This window comes from Paroedura picta, chromosome 1, assembly GCF_049243985.1.
Source record: "Paroedura picta isolate Pp20150507F chromosome 1, Ppicta_v3.0, whole genome shotgun sequence".
Classification (NCBI taxonomy): Eukaryota; Metazoa; Chordata; class Lepidosauria; order Squamata; family Gekkonidae; genus Paroedura; species Paroedura picta.
In genome coordinates this window covers 201,448,438-201,468,527 of record NC_135369.1, presented here as the reverse complement: position 1 = coordinate 201,468,527, position 20,090 = coordinate 201,448,438, and the positions used below count along the sequence as shown (strand labels likewise).

Below are 20,090 nucleotides of genomic sequence, written 5' to 3'. Positions count from 1 at the left end.
GGGAGGTCCCACATCTGGCCCATCCTCCAATAGCTGCCCTGGCTTCCAGTGGAATTCCAAATCAGACTTAAGGTTCTGGTAATTATCTTTAAGGCTATATGCATTCTGGGCCCAGGGAACCTGAGAGGCTGCCTTTCTGCAGACACCCCTGAAAGAGCCTTATGCTCCACTACCTCCAACTGCCTGGTGATACCTGGCTCCAAGTAAGCTCACTTGACCTCAGCACCCTGGCCTCCACCTAGTGGAACAAGCTCTCAGAGATCAGGGCCTTAACAGAACTTGAACAATTCCACAGGCCTTGCAAAAGGGAGAACCTCCACCAGGCATTTGGTTGTGGCTGACCTGAACCAATCACCTTGCATTGCCCTCCGAGTCTCCTCCCATGAAAACCACTGCCAATTCATCCAACCCATGGGGCCATTGGTTGAATTAATGTAGTTGAATTAATGTTCTCATAATTGTTCTACTGCTCTAGTATACTGTTCTATTTGTTATCACTGTATTTTTATTGTTTATAACTCCTGAGTTATCTGTATTGTTCCCTGTTTATGTAAACTGCCCTGAGCCTCAGGACAGGGCGGTATATAACTAGAATAACAAACAAATAAATAAATATGGATATGAGGTCATTAGACAGTTCGGTTTTGTTAGGTTTTCTTGTTGTAGCCTCAGTTTTGTGGGTAAAATAAATAAAACTGTATTAGTGGCTGCTTGGATACTTATCAAAACATAGAGAATATATAGAAAGCATCTAGTTATCAGAAGCAGAACTAGGGCTCAGTGCAAAATCTCTAAAGATACCATGTCATTCTCAAATTACCTCTGGAAGTCCGCTGGAAGCTGTAATACCCACAGAATTCAAGAATGGAATAAAACTAGTGAAGTAAACATGTTTCACCTAAACAAAAAAGCAAATCGGCAGAAAATCAGCACTATGGAGAGTTCCCTTTCATTCCCTTTCATGCACGGTATGCTGAGATGAATGTTTTCATACCGGGACGCCCAGAAATTCTCAGTAACTTTAAACTGTGAAAGACTTTAAAAGGTGCCTTTTGTTTTGAGAACTGAATTCAGGACAGCTCAAAGGCACAGTTACTGACTCCATCGAACTGGAAATAAGGCAAAAGTTTCAAACTTTAAGCCAATGCATGAATGCTATAGAGTCCTTTTTCATTTAAAATATTTGTATTGTTCCTCTTAGCCAAAGAACAAAACAGGCTAAGAAAACAGAGAAGGAACTCCACACAATGAAAAGCTAAATATCAACTATCAAATACATCCAATCAAAAATTACATTAAGAGACATTTGTGTCTCATTGTCTCTCATTTATCCCCCCTCTCCCCCCCAGACTTAGAAAATGATAACTGGGGGCATACAATCTGGTTTATGGTTGTATATGGAGCCTCAAAAATATTGGTATTTCCTAAATCTGAAATAACCATTAATGCCAAATTTTTCCGGTTCCATGAGGCCGAGGTTCTAAAGGGACCAATATCTGTCTAGCTGCCTCAAGAGTTCCAACTTAACTCTGAGCCAGACAAGCAGCAAGTAACAGAACAGGAGCCAGGCCCCATGGAACTGGCAGCTCCTGGACTGGCTCTTGTAACCTGCAGCTCAGTTTAAACCAAACTGCAGGTAACAAGACAGACTGGCTCCAACCAAGTTGGTGTGGAGTTGGCAGCTGAGCTCAATGCTGGGCTGGCTTGTCTTGCAACTGGGTTTCCCGACTGAGCTGCAATAGAAACCAGCCCAGCTCCCACTGCCCTAACTGATCCTGGGTTGGCTCATCTTACAGCTTAGTTTCAAAACTGAATCGCAAAAGGGGGCAGCCCCAGCCCAGAAAACGGAAAGCTGGTAGCTAAGCTCCTGCCACCCTGACCAATCCTGGGCTCAGTTTAGCCAAATGTACACCCCTAGTTTTGGAAAACAAAACAGGATTCCGAAAATTTCACTGGTCTTACCTCATCCAAATTACAATCATGTTCCTTGCAAAGTTCCTCAATAACCTTTATATCTGTATCTGTCTGTTTTGATGCACGTAGACTAACATTCTGACGTCTAGGAGTTCTTGTTGAGCCATTAGCAGACAAGGCACTCACGGTAGATTCTAGGATAAGAAAGGAAGCATTGGTACATCATACATTATCCTAATGGGAAAAGATGTTGTTTGTTTGTGGGAACAATATGGCAGATTCAGATTTCAGATAACCTTTATTCGCATAACAAGGCAATAGGGAAGTTCTGAAGTTCTCAAGAGACAACACTACCAATATCTGACACAGGGAACTTTAACTCTTGAAAGTTTAAACCCCAATAATCTCATTGGCCTCAAATGTGCCACTGGACTCTTCTAAATTGGGCTGTCCTATCACCAGCATTATGTAAGTAGTGTAAGAATGTCACTATTATAATATTCTTCAGTTTCATGGCATGATTTGGAGCTTAAAGTTCACCTCTGCTTATGGCAGGAATGCCTCAAAGCCATATAAATTCAGAATGGGTCGGAGGAGCAGAAGAAAAGTGCACAGTAGACTAGCCTTTCTCAACTCTGTTATAGTTGAGAAATCCCTGAAACATTCTTCAAGCTTTGAGAAATCCCAGAAGTGGCACGATCATATAGAAATTGGTTGGGAAGCATAGCTGTGTACATGCCCATCAGGGGACACGTCCCCTTCCCACCCGCTCCCAGGTCCATGAATGGCCATTTTGGGGGGGAGGGGTCAACATGGCCACATATGGTTATGTCACCCGCTAAATATTTAATAATTTTTTAAAATTAAAAATCAATTAACTCCCATCCATTCAGGAAACCTTTCCAGGACTGCCAAAAAACCACAGGGTTTCACAAATCCTAGTTGGGTCAACCCGAATATCCTGTCTCAGTCTGTAAATATGGTTGCTAAGGTATACACAGTCTGTTAGGAAGCATGTAGGACAGAATGCGTTGAGTTTCTTAATAGGACCACTTTGAGGGGAAAAAATTAATTTTTTACTGTATGGTTCCTTGAGTACGGCAGGAGGCAACAGCTTGATGAAATAATCAAGAACGCAAAGCAGTAACTGAAAGGAGATGACGAGATCGTCTTCTATCTGTAATACTTTCCCTAGAAATGGTAAGAAATGTGTTAATCAGGCATTGCACAATTATCAGAGCATATATAGGGGAAAAATCACACTAGTATGTTGGCTTGGTGGACCCAAAGAACAATGTAGCAGAACTCTGCTCATAGATCTTATCTTTCTCACCTTAACCCTGTCTTCTGCAGCCACCTATAGTATTTGGAAAGCTGCTCCTGAGGGCCTGAGTAGACTTAGAAAACAAAATGAGATGCAAGGCAGGGGACTACGATGCAAGCTGGAGGTATATATAAATTGTGGGACCCATCCTTTGGCTCTAACCCATAACACTCAGGAATAAAGAAAAATCTAAGCCCCACTAGGAAACAGCTATGGGCTGAAACTTGCTGAACTGTAAAGCAACAAGTCCACAGAAAGAAAGTCTGAGATGCTCCTCTCTCTTGACCCCCAGCAGTATTTGCTCCTTCCTGCCTCCGAAATATTGTTCCTGAAGGTCCCCTCACTTTCAGGAACAATTTGGGATGCAGCTGCAAGGCAGCAAAATCAACAAAAATGCCTCCAACCCATGGCTAGCAAGAAGTTTCAGCAGTGGCTTAGCAAGCCACTCCCCACCGTGAGGGGCCAGTGAAAAGGGTAAGATGGCAAAAAAACTCATATGTGAATTTGCTACGTTGAACAGGATATAAACAGAAGATACAAAACACGGCACATAGCAGACTACCGCTTATGTGTTTAATTTATTTTAAAATGAAACAAACATCAAATGGTAACTTGAATTTTCAGGAAACGGTACAAGGTTTTCCCAAGCAGAACTAAGTTTGCAAAACCAAGCATGGTTTCCTACAGAATAAGTCACGTTAATCTTACTGGGACCTCAGAGAAAACATTGTTTACCAACTTGCTGCAGACCTGATCAGACTCAAGACACTGTCAGAAGGCCTTCCATCAATTTTTAATCACCTAGTTGCTAAGGTATACACCATATACTAGCAACACCAGGTGTCTCCCTGGGGACAGAGGCCAGTATTAGACTGGACCGTTTCCCCAGACTGTTCTATCCTATGCCCAATTATCCATCTGGTTGCCTTTCTACCCACAAATTGTGGCCTGTGTGGGAATCATTGTGTTATTCTTTTATGGGGGCTTTAATGGGGAATTTTAATGGTTTCAATGTATTGATTTTTATTTGAAATACTGTAAACCGGCGCGAGCCATTTCTCTGAGAGTGGTGGTCATACAAATCCAAATAATCATCATCATACAAAGGAGCAAAAATCTCTAACCTAAAACCAGCTGGTGATAACCCTTTAATTTAAATTGCCCTGTTTTAGTATGAGGCCCCCATTAAGTTCATCCTGGTCAGAATCCAGTAAAAATCTTTAGCATTACAACTTTGTGGTATTACTGCATTCTCTTAAAACTGTAAAATATTATTCTTAAAAGTATCAGCTTTCTACTCTGCCCCCCGAGCTGGACATCTTAGGCAACTAAAAGAACAAGCACTGTTGTCATTCATTCTCCCCCCCTAATCAAAACGGTATACTTAGAAATCTGAATGTCTTCTATGACAGGGGTCATCAACCCCCGGTCAGCGGCCAGGTGGTGGGCCGCAAAGGCCACGGTACCGGGCCGCCGCCAGCCACACCTGCCTTCCCCCGCCGGCATGGCGGTGACGCAAACGTGCGTATGCGTTAGCGCCACCTGGTGGCGAAAACACGCATGCGCGTCAATTTCGTACCACCCGGGCCGTCGGCTCTTCCCTCACTCCGGAGGCGGTCCTTGACCTGAGAAAGGTTGGAGACCGCTATTCTATGAATCTAAAACAGTAATGATCCAAAGTTAACTAAGCATAAAGAAAACTAATAAGCCTAAGTGTTTTACCAGTTACCTTTTGCCAAAAGAAATATGATCCAGCATAGTTTCAGAACTAATGAAGAACTTCGTTCAGAAGAATTTCTATAAACAGAATACAAGAAGACAGTAGTGAAAATTCCACATCTGCAGTTATAAGAACGATTTTCAGACCAGCAATCTGTTGAAGGCTGCTGCTAAAGGCTCGGTTCTATGCCCCAGGAATCTTCTAAGTTAAGATGCAAATAATTACAGCTGGAGATGCTTGAAGGAAGGCAAGCTACTTTACAGCACAGCAAAATGTTTCCTGCATAGGAAACTTGTAGCACCTAGAGCTGCCCCCAAGAAAGGAGAAAGAGTGGCAACCGTCTGCCTTTCGAAGCAATCCAGACTACCCTAGATTGGCAGGGAGAACATACAGCAATGGCCCCAGCCTCCATCTAACCATCTGTCACTCCCCTCGAATCCATACCTGGGTTTCCTAATGCATCAGCAACATGTAAAGATTTAAAATACAATGCCTTTACTGTTCCTGGCAGCTGGTATCCACAATCCACAAATCCTAGTCACAATTATTTGGATGCAAGACTCATTAATTTGATAGTTAACATCATGGCCCAAATGAGCCTCTTGTGGCGCAGAGTGGTAAGGCAGCAGACATGCAGTCTGAAAGCTCTGCCCATGAGGCTGGGAGTTCAATTCCAGCAGCCGGCTCAAGGTTGACTCAACCTTCCATCCTTCTGAGGTCGGTAAAATGAGAACCCAGCTTGCTGGGGGGTAAATAGTAATGACTGGGGAAGGCACTGGCAAACCACCCCATATTGAGTCTGCCATGAAAACGCTAGAGGGCGTCACCCCAAGGGTCAGACATGACCTGGTGCTTGCCCAGGGGATACCTTTACCTTTATCACGGCCCAAGGTTTCTCTTTTTAAAATTAAAATGTAAATACAGTTTCACTATAACAGTGAACATGCCAGCTTCCCATCTGCCAGTTAACTACTGCTAGTACCACAAAGCTCATACATGAGCCATTTATTTTTATATTACACAAAACAAACTTACTGATCACTAGGCTGGTCAGCATAGATCTGTCCCCAAGTCCTAAAAAAAAAATCATGTATATCACTGGACAATGTAATTGTAAAACAATAATTCAATAAACACACCCATGGCATTTAAAAATATTGCATACTTTAAAGCAGGGGTAGTCAACCTATGGTCCTCCAGATGTCCATGGACTACAATTCCCATGCCAGCATTTGCTGGCAGGGGCTCATGGGAATTGTAGTCCTTGGACATCTGGAGAACCACAGGTTGACTGCCCCTGCTTTAAAGAAATTTCCCCCCTCCTGGGAACAAGAAAACAAGCTGGCCAGAGGAAATAAATGAAGAACAGCTGTTTGTTAGTAATAAGCAAATATGGATTAATACAACATCAGCCTTCTTCATTACATTCCAGACCTAATACTAAATGAAGCTGAATTGAAAAAGCTTACTCGCAAATTGATGTGCTCAAGATCCAAAACAACAAAACAAAATGCACAAACATTAGTCTGCAGTAAGTTAAGTCTACAAAAGTTAATTCTGAAACTGAATAGCAGACACTGTTTAAATCCCTGGTGGAGAACACAAGAATCTGACAAAAACCAAGGCCCTGAGAAGATTGTTATCATTTATGAATTCTGAACTGGTATTCTTTAGCAATGCCACCATTATGGATCTGTCACAATTTGGGCACTGCCTTTTAGAACATCCAGAAAAGGTTGTGAGGAATAGGGATGACGCAAGTAGATTGAACCAGACACAAACATCGCCTGAGTCACAGACAGCCACAGCCATGACCAGGTGTGAGCATCAGATATTCCAGCTGAACGAGCTGACATCCAAGGAAGACACTGAAGTGTTTTGTCATACAATGGTACCCATAAACTTTATAACTATACTTGGATTGACAGATAGTGATGTCAAGCAACCTTCTAACCTCCAGTGCGACTTTTCCCTTAAATATAAATATTTTTAAAAGTCAGAGTTCAGGTAGCTGAACTAAATGGGGTGCTGATGGCCAAATCCAAAATGCTTCTCCACAAGCATTTTACTCCTCTTTACAAATGATTTACAGGACCTTAATCCAAAGTAAGATTACTTGCCAGTGTCAAAAGTTGCCATATCTAAAGTTGGGAAGCATAAAACTAATTTGTACATCCCTTTATTTTGTAATGGCATAATACTCTGATATTGTTCAAGTATGTCTGCTAAAATCTGAGTAATTTCTGTTTTTTTTCTCATAAATTGGTATCAACTCATAAGCTGTATTCTTGGTGCTCCTTCCTCTAAGAAGCTTTGGATGCCCTAAACATTCCCACCAAACCCATGGCACAGGTGAAGTGTAAAGAAAGGTAATGGTTATCCATACCATTATTTGTGAAGGTATATTTCTGAACCTACTGTCTGGTACAATTTTTGGCGTTTTTTCAAAGCTCTGTCTGAATTCCCAGATGCAAACTAATCTGTCACATCTTAGCTTTCAAAACAGAAACCAACGGTTTTCATTATTGCAATCTCCTTTCAAGTACTTGGCTAAGCAAATAACTTCTCACCCAACCCCCCCCCCAAAAAAAAACAACCTTATATTCTAATAGAATGTGATGAGCAACACAAACAATTTACCTTTCTAATTTCTGGTATAGTGCAAACAATACATCATATTTCTTCTTCAGGCGTAATACAATACTACCCACTTTAGTACTAATTGTGTCCATGCTGTCCTCCATTTCTTCAATCCGATTAACAAATTTACATATGCTATGAGGAGACAAAAGGCAAAACCTTAATTTTTAAACCATTTCAAATTTGCCTAACACTCCTTCAGATTCAGAGGCAACGACTTTCTATAATGCAATAAAAAACCCTAACGTTACATCCAGCCAGCAACGGCATGCAATTATATGTGACAGTGTGGTTCACTGAATGACAATGATCAGTCTTTGGCCAAAGCCCTGCTCAATCAGTAACTACTTTGGGTAAAGTAAGTGAAAAATCTATAGACTGTAATTCAAGCAGCAAACAATATTTAATACCCTTAGATCAGCCTTTCTCAACCTTTTTACCTTTGAGAAACCCCTGAAACATTCTTCAGGTTTCAAGAAACCCCAGAAGTGGCATGATCATGCAGAATATGGTTGGGAAGCAGAGCTGTGTCCATGCCCTCCCAGGGCCCCTCCCCTTCCCACACCCTCCAGCCCCATCAGTGGCCACTTTGGGAGGAGGGGGGTCGATATGACCATCATATCGCCTGATAAATGTTTAACAAGTTTTAAAGGTAAAAGGTGCAAGCACCGAGTCCTGTTGACCCTTGGGGTGACGCCCTCCAGCTTTTAAAAAATATATTAAAAATAATTAACTCCCACCCATTCAGGAAGCCCAGAGCTGTCAAGAAACCCCAAAGTTTTCCGAAACCCTGGTTGAGAAAGTCTGCCTTAGATGGTAATCTACTGTTATCTACTGACAGAAGGCTACAGCAAATTTAAGGCTACAACTACAGCAAATTTAACCAATTATCCCCTGTGCTAGCAGACACTTGGTTGGATCCAGTGACCTGCAGATACCAATGATCATGGACTTATCCTGTGTTCCCCATCCCCCAGCATTCTTCTGACTACAAGAAAGTGTGCTCCCAGAGTTGAGGGATCTAAGTGCACACACAAAACTTCTATTGGTAAGCTGTAGAAGGAAGGGGACAAAGCTACTCCCTCCTGCCACTGGAACTCCATTGATGAAAGAGGCAGACTGGGCAGTTTTGTCCCCTTCTCCCTCCACTGCAACTTCCCAGCCCATGTAGCTATTAGTTCGTGTGAATCCCCTGCAATCTGTAATAAACACTCTCAGGGGCTGGAAAGGACTCCTGAAAAGAAGGGGCCATGAGAAAGCACTATGACTGTTAGAGAGTCTTCTGCTAACAGTCTGGAGGATCCAACCCTCAATGCTGCTAGAGAGGCCTTCTGAGCATCAGGGGACATGATTTCACTGAACACAGGAGGAGGCTGGGAAGTCTGTTTCCTCTGCACCAGGAACATCTTAGATTTTAGCGTTACTATAAAAATACTGTACATCTATTTAACGGCACGTCCTTAACCAGCAGAAACCTACCTAATACACAGACATTTCAAAAGCTCTGTAAAAGTGAACGTCATCTCATCCAAGTCGACCGCTGCAGCAAAAATACAGATCCCCCACAGTTCTTTTTTAAGATGCCCTTCCTGGAAGAAAAAGATTCCAAAGGCACTGTAAGTCATCTATAGAAGTCAGCAGATAACATTAATCTAATAGAATGAAACATAAAATGTCTTTCTGCTTGGGCCCTTATGTCTGAATGCTTAGTCACCTGATGGAATGATGCCTGTACCTATAGGATACACATGTGAACAAGAAATAATCCAGTGATTGCAGTCTTGGACTTGTCTGAGGGCAGAGGCTTCCACATGATGCCTTTTGTTTAATAGGGTGAGATAGGGCAGAAGGTGAGATGTAGTCTCTCTGGCTAGCCACTCCACCATAGTCAGAGGTTTCATCCTATTAACAGAAGGAATGTGGATTCTGCACACCCATGCACACACACACACACACACACACACACACAATGGAGTGGTACACTCCATTCACTCCAAAGAAGTCTGCCTGGCCTCGACAAGAGCCAGGGCCTTTTCAACAGTGACCCCAAGCTGGTAGAACAAGGTCCCTAATGAGATCAGGGCCCTAATGGAACTTAATGAAGTTCCTAATGAAGTTCCTAATGAAACAGTTCAATAGGACCTGAAAACGGAGCTCTTCTGCCAGGCTTTCAAATGAAGACCAACAAAGGGTTGACTCAGCCTTCCATCCTTCCAAGGTTGGTAAAATGAGTACCCAGCTTGCTGGGGGGTAAACAGTAATGACTGGGGAAGGCACTGGCAAACCACCCCGTATTGAGTCTGCCATGAAAACGCTGGAGGGCATCACCCCAAGGGACAGACATGACCCGGTGCTGCACAGGGGATACCTTTACCTTTACAGCCTAGATTCATCCCTCTCAAGTTGTCCTACTACGTAAGCCTCTACGTAAGATCTGTTTTAACAGAACAGCAAAAGCTCTCAAGTTGAATAATATTTTAAACTTTTCTTATTAAGAGTGTTGTTCATGTTTTAACTGTTGATTCTGTATTTTAAGACACCTCTCCCTGAAGTCACCCTGTAAACTTTCATTGCAGAATGGGGATTTGAACCTCAGACACCACAACACTATGCTAGTTCATCTTCAACACAGGTGGAAATTTCCTACATTTTCAACACAGGTGGAAATTTCCTAACATTTTAAGATGCTGAATACATGCTAATATGAACGGCTATTACAGTATTTTTAAAGCCATATACTCACTACAGTTCCGCATGTACATAACACTTTTTCATACGATTGCCAAGCAGCGGTTCTTATGGTGTCTGTTACCCGTAAAGCATCACACAAAGCAATGAAGTCTGTTTCAGGAAAAGGTAACCTAACAAAGAAAAATATACATAATTTATCAGCCACACAATGCGGAGTCACTTCAGTACACAATCTGAATTTTCAGCTTCAGGGTTCCTACCATACAGCTGCAGAAATAGGGATTACCCAAATACTGTATAGCTTCACTGGACACATCAAATGACACAGAATAATTGTTTTTGTGCCCCACTTTTTACTACCTAAAGGAGTATCGAAGGGGCTTACAACTGTCTACCCTTCCTCTTCCCATAACTGTCTACCATTCCCTGTGATGTAGGTGAGGCTAAGAGATTGCTGACAGAACTGTGACTGGCCCAAAGTGATCCAGCTGGCTGCGTGTGGAGGAGTGGCTCTTCAAACCTGCTACACCAAATTAGAAGGTGCTGCTCTTAACCACTACACAAAGATGGCTTGGATTTCAAGGGTTATAGTAATTTTCTACAACCATGCAACGTGGCACTCAAAAAACCTATAGATACACACACACACACACCAGCGATTAAATATTTCTAGAAACCTCTCCCACACATTAAAAATCTCACTGTGCAGCAAAAGTACCCTCATATGTCCATTACACTGCTAACAACAACAGGAACACAATTTCCTAACACACCCCACCTAATATCCATATGCAAATAGAGAGAGGAGAACCAAATACTACATAGTCAGCACAGACAACACTGGGTAAGCAAAAGATGCCTATAAGAGAGTCACGGAGGAGCAGCTGAAAATAAGCCATTATGTCCCAGTCTTCCTTGTTCAACTCCTATACTGAAGAAATGGGACTCACCAGGAATTTTAGCGATAGTATACAACTACATGAACACACACACACACACAGAGGACAATTTACAATTCTAAATGAAAAAAGATAAAATGACGAAAGTAGTTGCTTACTCCAAAGTAGGCCTCTGTTAAGAACAGAAAGTATTATGGCTGAAGGTTCAGAGATTTTTTTGGTGGTTTTGTTTTTTTATATTCATTGTTAGCAACATTTATATACTGACATCTATGTTTTGTTTGCTAACTGAAATTATATTTTTTTAACTGCTGACTCCGAGTTAGATATTTAAAAGCCCTGTTTGTGAAAGAAAGGGAAATGTGTGATGGAGGCACAACCAAACTGACACAGGAAATAACCACCTGCGGGAAAGTGTGCCTTCTGAAATTATCCCAGCCCTGATCTCACTGTACACATGTTGGCTAATGTGCTTTCGATGGGTTCTTGTAGCTAGATTTTCCTGTGTGAAACAAAAAAATCTGCTCCTAAAGTGCATTGAAAGTGCATCACCCAACATGTGCAGGATAAACTTCCTAGGCTCATTCCACACAGGTTGGATAACGCACATCCAACGTTCTTTCACAATTGGATTTTCCCGCACAAAACAGGAAAAGCTGCTTCTAAAGTGCACTGAACCCGCATCATCCAACCTGCGCAGAACAAGCTGTCTAGGCTTATTCCAAACGCGTGCGACAACACCCTCTCAGCGTGCTTTTAAAGCCACCTTCTCCTTTGCAGAGCAGGAATTTAAGCTTTAGGATGCTTAGGGCTGGTCCTACGTTGAGCAGGGGGTTGGACTAGATGGCCTGTATGGCCCCTTCCAACTCTATGATTCTATGATTCTAATTGCATTAATCTGTGATAGCCAAGATCATCTTGCTGGAGGGTAGCTTCTCATTAGAGCAAGTGTGGTCCATATTTGGCTAAGACATACCAGGAATATTATATGAATATTATATATGAACGATATAGGCTAGATATCAGGAAAAAAAATTCACAGTCAGAGTAGTTCAGCAGTGGAATCGGCTGCCTAAGGAGGTGGTGAGCTCCCCCTCACTGGCAGTCTTCAAGCAAAGGTTGGATACACACTTTTCTTGGATGCTTTAGGATGCTTTGGGCTGATCCTGCGTTGAGCAGGGGGTTGGACTAGATGGCCTGCATGGCCCCCTTCCAACTCTGTGATTCTATGAAAAGCTGCTTCTCAAGTGCATCGAAAGCGCATCGCCCGCCATGCGCAGAATAACCCGTCTAGGCTCCTTCCACACACGTTGGATAATGTGCTTCCGCACCCGTGTGAAGCAGGGAAAATCCGCTTCGAAACCGCGCTGGACGGGCGTTATCCCACACGTGGCGGGAGTCAGCTGTCAGAACCGGCCCGGGGTCCTCCTGACGGCGCCATTGGACGCTGCAGCCACACCGATTTGCACAGGGATTGGCAACCCACTCTAGCAGGCCAGGCTGAGGCTGAGGAGGAGGAGAAGGGTCCGAGTCCAATTTTCCCCCTCCCCCTCCCCCTCCCCCTCCCCCTCAGGGATGCTTCTGCCCCCGCTCCCCCCCGTCCTCCTCCTCGGGCGGGCTGACCTGTCAGGGGCGGTCGGCGGGGCTTGGTCGGGCGGCGGTCCGGCGGCGTGGCTGCCCGAGGCGGCCTCGGCTTTCCTCTGGGCCCGGGTGGGCGCCATGACGCTGGAGGCCGCCGCGCCGGCTGAGGGAGGCTCCGGCGGTTCCGTCAACAAGCCGCCCCAAGGCCGAGCCGGCCCCTCCCTCCTTCGGCCGTCGCCTCTCGCGCGCCAACGGCGGGAAAAGCTCGCCCCGCCCACAAGCGCGACGTCACTTCCCGCTGCTTCCCCCGCCCCCCCCCGCGCCTCTCCTTCCGCGCAGGGTTCGGGAGCCGCTACTTCCGGCTCGAAAACGAACGCGTCTTCTCGCGCGCGGGTTGCCCGTGGCCAGGGTCGGAAGTGGCTGGAAATTTGGGGAGGGGGGTTGTTGGAGGGGAGGGACACCTGAGTCCAACGGCACCTTTAAAAGTATAGGGGTAGTCAAACAGCATTCGCTGGCAGGGGCTCCTGGGAATTGTAGTCCACGGACATCTGGAGGGCCGCAGTCTGACTACCCCTGTTTGACCAACAAAGATTTCTGCAAGGCGTGAGCTGAGGAAGAGTGCTTGAGTACATAAGGCTCCTTGTCACTTGCGGGGATGCTTCCTTGCTTGGGTGGAGACGGATGGGGCAAGCGACTCTTTTTAATTATTTCTTTTCACAACTGGGGAAGTGTCTGCCATCCATTACTAACGGGCAGTTTTATTTCTCCAGTATTTTTGTGAACTACAACTAAACCCCAAAGAACTGGTTAGGTGTTTTAGCAAATAACTAGATCGTATTCAAATTTATTTAATACAGCACTGAGGCCAGATAAAACAGATAGCAAGAAAAAAACATTTCAGAGTCGAAAATTGCATAATCAGGGAGCCAGTACAAAATTTAAAATATATAAAATTGTATAATTCATGGGTACATTATAAAAAATGCATAGTAAGATTCCTCTAAAAATCTTCACTTAAGCTTAAGTTGTCTTTCCCGTGTGCTAAGCACATGCACACGAAATTTGGCAACCTGCTTAATAATATAGCCCCTACTAGATTGTATAATTTGGAAGTGATGACAGTTTATAAATTTGACACTAATTTACTTTCGCCTTATATCTTAACTCTTATGAGCCTTGTTCCATGGTCTGAGGAAGAGTGCATGCACTCGAAAGCTCACACCTTGAATAAATCTTTGTTAGCCTTAAAGGTGCTACTGGACTTTTGTTTTGCTACTTCAGACCAACATAGCTACTGATTTGAATGTACCTGGATAAATCTTTGTTGGTCTTTAAGGTGCTATTGGGACTCAAATTTTGTTGTGCTACTTTAGACCATCAGGGCGACCCACTGAAATCCAGCAGCGTATAAAGACATACAGTCCGCTCTTCCAAGTAGCCATTTTCTCCAGGAAGATTCTCTAGGAAGATTGGAGACCCACAAGAATTACTGTGTTTTATTTATTTATCACATTTCAGTGCCATAGAAAACAAACATTGGAGAAAAGAGGAATTTTCCAATCAATATTTAATCACTTTTACCAAAAAACAAAAAGAAAACAAAAACAAAACATACTTCTACCCCACCCCCTGTGCACCTCAGGCCCAAATAACTTCTCTGAAACAATGCCTCAATGATGTTAACATCCATTCCAAACACATTTAAAAGCAGTTCTCTGTATGCACTTCCTTTATAGGAAAACTTTTTCTGTGGCCCAGAGTATTTACAATAGAAGGAAGTTTGCCCTCAGGAAGAAATGTTGACAGGAAATCCATTTTAGCCTGTTAGGCCAGGCAGCTTCCCAGCAGCCGCTTGCTGAAAGCTTTGAGCAACAATTCTACGAGGACATTTTAATCAACATATTTATCTAAAAGGCAGTTTCAAGATCACCATTCTCATGTAATGGGTCGAAACTGGAATTGGAGTAGGGGATATTCTCCTTACAACGTTCAACTTTACAAGACTGTGGGACATGCCAGCTAGTTCACGGGTCCTTGATGAGGCTGTGGGCACTTTTTGAATTCTGAGAAAGGGTAGAAGGTGCCACCTCAAGATGGCATCCATAAAGTGGGGCCAATAAAAATGGCTGCCATAGGGAACAGGGCCAATCACAAAACGTAGGGATGTTCCAAGCCAAGTGTCTTCCTATGGCAGATGGAACTACTTTCAAGTGGACAGATATTTTATTTGTATACCGCCCCATCCCTGTTAGCTCAAGGTGAGTAAGAAAATTATAATTATATATAAATATAATAAATACATAAATAAATATAAAACAATAGGTATCCCCTGTGCAAGCACCGAATCATGTCTGACCCTTGGGGTGACGCCCTCCAGCGTTTTCATGGCAGACTCAATACCGGGTGGTTTGCCAGTGCCTTCCCCAGTCATTACCGTTTACCCCCCAGCAAGCTGGGTACTCATTTTACCGACCTCGGAAGGATGGAAGGCTGAGTCAACCTTGAGCCGGCTGCTGGGATTGAACTCCCAGCCTCATGGGCAAAGCTTTCAGACGGCTGCCTTACCACTCTGCGCCACAAGAGGCTCTAAAACAATACATAGGAAGCAATAAAACAGCAACTCTTTCATAAAAACTGCCTCCTGTTATTTGTCTCCCTGCAGAGATTGATCAGACTTTGGTGGGGTTCCTGTTAGTGCATGTTTTGAGTAGGGTGGCCAGGATCTCATGATGTGGTTGCCTGGCCTCAACCATAGGTCTGGCAGAACAGGTGTTTTGCAGGCCCTCCAGAATTGTTTAAGATCCCAGAGGGCCCTGATCTCGCCAGACAGAGCGATCCACCATGCCAGAGCCAGTTTTATCTCTTTGGGGTCAGATATCTTTAGTAGACTGCCTCATTTAAATGTTCTTTGTGGGATACAGGGGAGTAGGCGCGTTAAGTCTGTGGGTTCGGCACAGACTCAGGTTTCTTCAAAACCAATCAACTCTTTATTAAGCACCAACTCCAAAAAGCAATACCAAAGGCAAGCACTGAATTGAGTTTATATACAGTTTGGGCAGTCCATCAAGTAACCTGATTAACAGAGCCCCACAACTGGTCCATTTTTAAGGTCTGTAGATGATCAGCGATTGGCTGCTTTTCAATCCTTCATGTCTGCATACACAAGGCGGTCCCAAAGTTACAGGGGTACAAAGGTACATCCTGGACTTTTCTAAAGAACCTCCTGCACCTGAGAAAAGAAGGAAAAAGAGAGAAAAACTCTTGGGTTTGGGAAAGAAAGACTGGTTTCAGTTTCAAAAGAAATGGGAGTATGTGGTCTCCAGCCAAAGAGAGAGAGAGATTCCAGCAAGTTGAGAGAGTTATGACACCTGCTCAGGATGAAACCAGAGCTTTGCTAGTTAATCCCTTATGAGGTCTGACTGTGGCACTGGTTCACAAATGACCATACTATTAGATTAAGCTCTGCAGAAAAGATGACATCTACCGTGTGGCTTGCTTCATGCATGGAGGTTGATATAACCTAGGAGAGTCCCAATGCTGTCATGGCAGCCTTGAAGTTGGAGGCTGCACCAAGTAAGGGAGTCTCTGTAGGGGCATTAAAGGCCTCCCAAGATCAACAGTCTAAGGAAATGCAGTGTCCACTCAGCCACTGCCTCTGATGGGAGTTCACTGGTGTGCTGGGCAAAAGATAAACCAACATGACTCCCACTTTCTCCCCAGCACCCCAAGCCAGGCCAACACAGTCAAGTCTTCGCTTCAGGGATCCTCTGGAAATGGATAGATGAGGAGAGAGGGTGATCTGCCATTTTTCAGTGCACCTTAATCAACCATGTTAAGCATAAACACTGATAACATGTTAGGTTAAAAGTAACTTGGAAAGGCTGAAGTTCAAAACAGTGTGGGATCAGTAGTGAGCAAAGCAGGCAGTGCCATCTAGCAAACACACCTAGTGGGCCAACAGAAGGCTCAATGCAGTCATGGTCACTGTATGCCCTGTGTAGCTCCACCCAACACATACAATGAAGTTAGATATGTAGTGCTGTCCCCACCCATTTATTTATGGCAACTTGAATCTTAGTCAGTCCTTGTGTATCTAGAGTGACAGGAAGGACTTCCTTTCCTCTCTCCTCAGCACAAAGCAAGCCAGATAGAAGAGCGAGACCTCCACAATGCCCAGAGAAACACCAGTTGGCTGTGGAGAAAAAGGAACAAAACCGCCTCGCTGAGGCCAGCTTCTTTACTTGAGTGGCTGATGTGGTGATGGCTGTTGTCTTTTCCCCCCTCTCTGAAGTCAGCTTGCTCTCTTCCCAGAGGCTACTTCAAGTATTGGAATGTCCACATGGAAGCCAGAGAGAACATTTTTCTACCTGTCAAGGGCTGGCTTCTGCAGTGGGGAACACACAAATCCACACAATGGGGGCAGTCATAGCTAGGTTCCCCAAATGTGAGAATCCCCAAATTTGCACAACTTCCAGTTTCCAAAAGTGACATTTGTGCAGGTGTGGACACTACAACCTGAAGTTTAGACAGCATTAGGGGAAAAGAAGCTGCCCAGAATGGCTGGATAAGCAGCTGGGAACATGGGTGGGAGGAAAAAAAAAGGTACCAAGAAGTTTCTAGGTAACTTATGAAGCATTGCCTACTTTCTGATATGCAGCCTATATTAATGTTGTCCTCATGTTCTTAAGTTTACGTACCAAGTTTTCAAATGATAAACAGTCCAATTTTTTTGTATCACACTAGAGAATATGTTAGGTTCCTTATACCGTGCTCTGAATATGTTTTTAATTATTATTTTTTAAAATAATGGTAAACATTTTGATTCAAAACATATTTTTCAATTATTTGGTATGTTAATATGAACTGAAATAAAATTAACATCATTGCTTCTATTTTAACTTTTTACTAAATTCCCTGGCAAAGCCTAGAATTAAACAGGCTGGGATCAAAGCTGCTTTACCTTGTACCTTGGGTTTTTTCCTCTCTCCTACCTATCAATATGGACTTATTTTCTTAAGAGCCAATGTGGTGTAGTGGAGAACTGGGTTTGATTCCCTACTCCTCCTGCAGCCAGCTGGGTGACCTTGGGCCCATCACTGTTCTCTCAGAGCTCTCTCTGTCTTACCTCCCTCACAGGGTGTCTGTTCTGTGGAGAGCAGGGGAAGGTGATTGTAAGCCACTTTGTTAATGGGTACAAAAAAACAGATCTCCCTGATGGAGACGTAGGTGGAAGTGAGGTGGAGTGTGTGTGTATACACAGATGAGTTCTTTCCACTGCAAATTCTTACAAGTTTCCTCTTGCCAACTCCTATTACTTCTATTTCTGAACAGTTTCTGGGAGGGCTAGGACATTGCTTGAGGGCCAGCCAGGGAAGATCTGGCTTCAAATCCTCACACAGCTGTACAACCAGCGATTTTCCTCTCCACCTAGACTGCCTTACAGGTTTGTAAAGAACACGTAAGAAGAAACAACAACTAGCACAGAGAGCTCATTGGACAAAAGATGGGATTTACCAGCAGAAGCGTCCTGTGACCATACAGCTGCTACCTATTTTAAACAGGATGCTGAACAAGATGGGCCCTTTATGATTTGATCCAGCAGAGCTCTTCCTGTGATTAACTTTTAGCCCTGACTTCTCTTACAGATTCTTTGCAGTTTATCATGAAGAATCCCTAAAATTAAAAGCTAGTCCTATATTAGCGGCTTTCAGATTAAATGTAACATATTTCTCCAGGAAATCTCCATGGACTTGCTTATACAAAAACTTCGCTAACTACTGATCTGAAGCACGAAGGCAGGGAATCCTGCAAGTCAATACCTGTTCAATGCTAACCCAGGAATTAAAATAGCAATAACAGAAGAACCTGCAGCTAAATTGTTTTATAGGTGATCAGTTCTCATGCCTTTGTGAATTCGCAGCAGAAACTCTCTGAATTTTTTTTAAAATTTTTTTTTATTTTTATATAGATATAGAAAAGAACAAGGACATAATATATTGGATTACAATATCACCCCTCCCTCTACCCCCCCCCCCCAAAGTCCCCATTTGCTTGAAATTTCATTTTGCCAAATATTCCAAATATATCTGTTGACTGTAAATATAAAAACAAAGCAACAACAAAAAAGCTCACTTTTACATAACATTTCCAACACTTACAATCAACCTTGGGTATTACAAAAATTACCTTTAAACTTGAACCAAGGCCTATCCTTAAGCTAAGAAAACAACTGGCTCCTGAACTAGTTCACAATAACATATTTTATGTACTTAACATTAAATGTTTCTTATAAAACAATATGAACTTTAACCCAATATTTATAAAAAAAAAGAAATGAAAAAAGGAAAAACCCACGTTATTATGACATTTCCAGCTCCTGAATACTTCAATTCAGATCATTTTTATACTTTAACCCAGTATTTATTTTTTTTAAAGGAAAAGAGGAAAAGCCCACTCTTTCTCCAAGATGATGTCTTGACCTTAGCCCAAAATTTATAAATTTTCTCACATAAGAATTCCACAGTTCTTGAGATTCTTCAGCTAATTTTCTGTTGGCTATAGATGTAACCTTGTTGCAGTGATTGCATAGAAAATTAGATTTTTAACACAATCGAAGAGCCTTCCTGACAGATATTCAACACCATATTTCCAGGTTTAAATTAGATACTTAACATTGAACATTTCTTGTACAACACTGAACTTTGGCCCTATAACTATACACTAATAAAAAAAGAGAGAGGGGACCCCCCCCCCACTTTATCATGACATTTCCAGCACTTACAATTATATTGCTTTAAAAGTGTACAGAAAAAGAATAAAGAAAAGATTTCAAACACGTTGTTCCCCCTTCCCTTTGCTTCTCCTTTCCCTTCCCCAATCTTCTTAAGGGGGTCTCATATCGAGGCTTGCTGCACCTTGTTGTTCCCATAGACTTATATTCTGTCCAGTTAGACTTTGGCGTAGAAAGTGCAGTTGTACTCTTTTCCATAGAATATTCACCGATGGATCTTGAAGTAGTTGCACCTCCTGGACTCCAATCCACAATTTATCAGTACGATTTTTTTCCTGAAAAGCTCCTTTAAATCGATTACTTTCAAAACAGATCCATTTATCTTTGGGCTGATTCTTGTGTACTGTTGCTTTGAAATAGCTGTATGCCTTTTTTAAAAGGGTGTCCTTATCTGGGGAGTTATATTTTCTGAGGGGCTCCAACACCCCCTTTTCCATCTCCAAAATTTCAGATTTCTATTCTGCTGATGATTTCCAACCTTGTTTAGTGCTGTCATCAACTGTCATCAACCACTGCTTTTGGTCCATCAAT

At 43.0% G+C, this 20,090-nt stretch overlaps 1 protein-coding gene across 2 annotated transcripts in view; it reads right to left on the bottom strand.

The window, feature by feature from the left end:
* Positions 1–13,035, bottom strand: part of RB1 (RB transcriptional corepressor 1) — a 55,087-nt gene extending 42,052 nt beyond the window's left edge. The window contains exons 1-9 of one of the 2 annotated variants that reach the window (XM_077316599.1): positions 12,812–13,035; positions 10,342–10,459; positions 9,078–9,187; positions 7,599–7,733; positions 5,994–6,032; positions 4,968–5,035; positions 2,995–3,105; positions 1,963–2,108; positions 821–898 (exon numbers count right to left, since the gene is read on the bottom strand). In XM_077316599.1, the coding sequence (XP_077172714.1) occupies positions 821–898; positions 1,963–2,108; positions 2,995–3,105; positions 4,968–5,035; positions 5,994–6,032; positions 7,599–7,733; positions 9,078–9,187; positions 10,342–10,459; positions 12,812–12,909 (903 nt within the window). In that variant the 5' untranslated portion in view covers positions 12,910–13,035. The remainder of the gene's footprint in view (positions 1–820; positions 899–1,962; positions 2,109–2,994; positions 3,106–4,967; positions 5,036–5,993; positions 6,033–7,598; positions 7,734–9,077; positions 9,188–10,341; positions 10,460–12,811) is intronic. The other variant, XM_077316605.1, reaches the window with a different exon arrangement.
* Between the last annotated feature and the right edge of the window lie 7,055 nt (positions 13,036–20,090).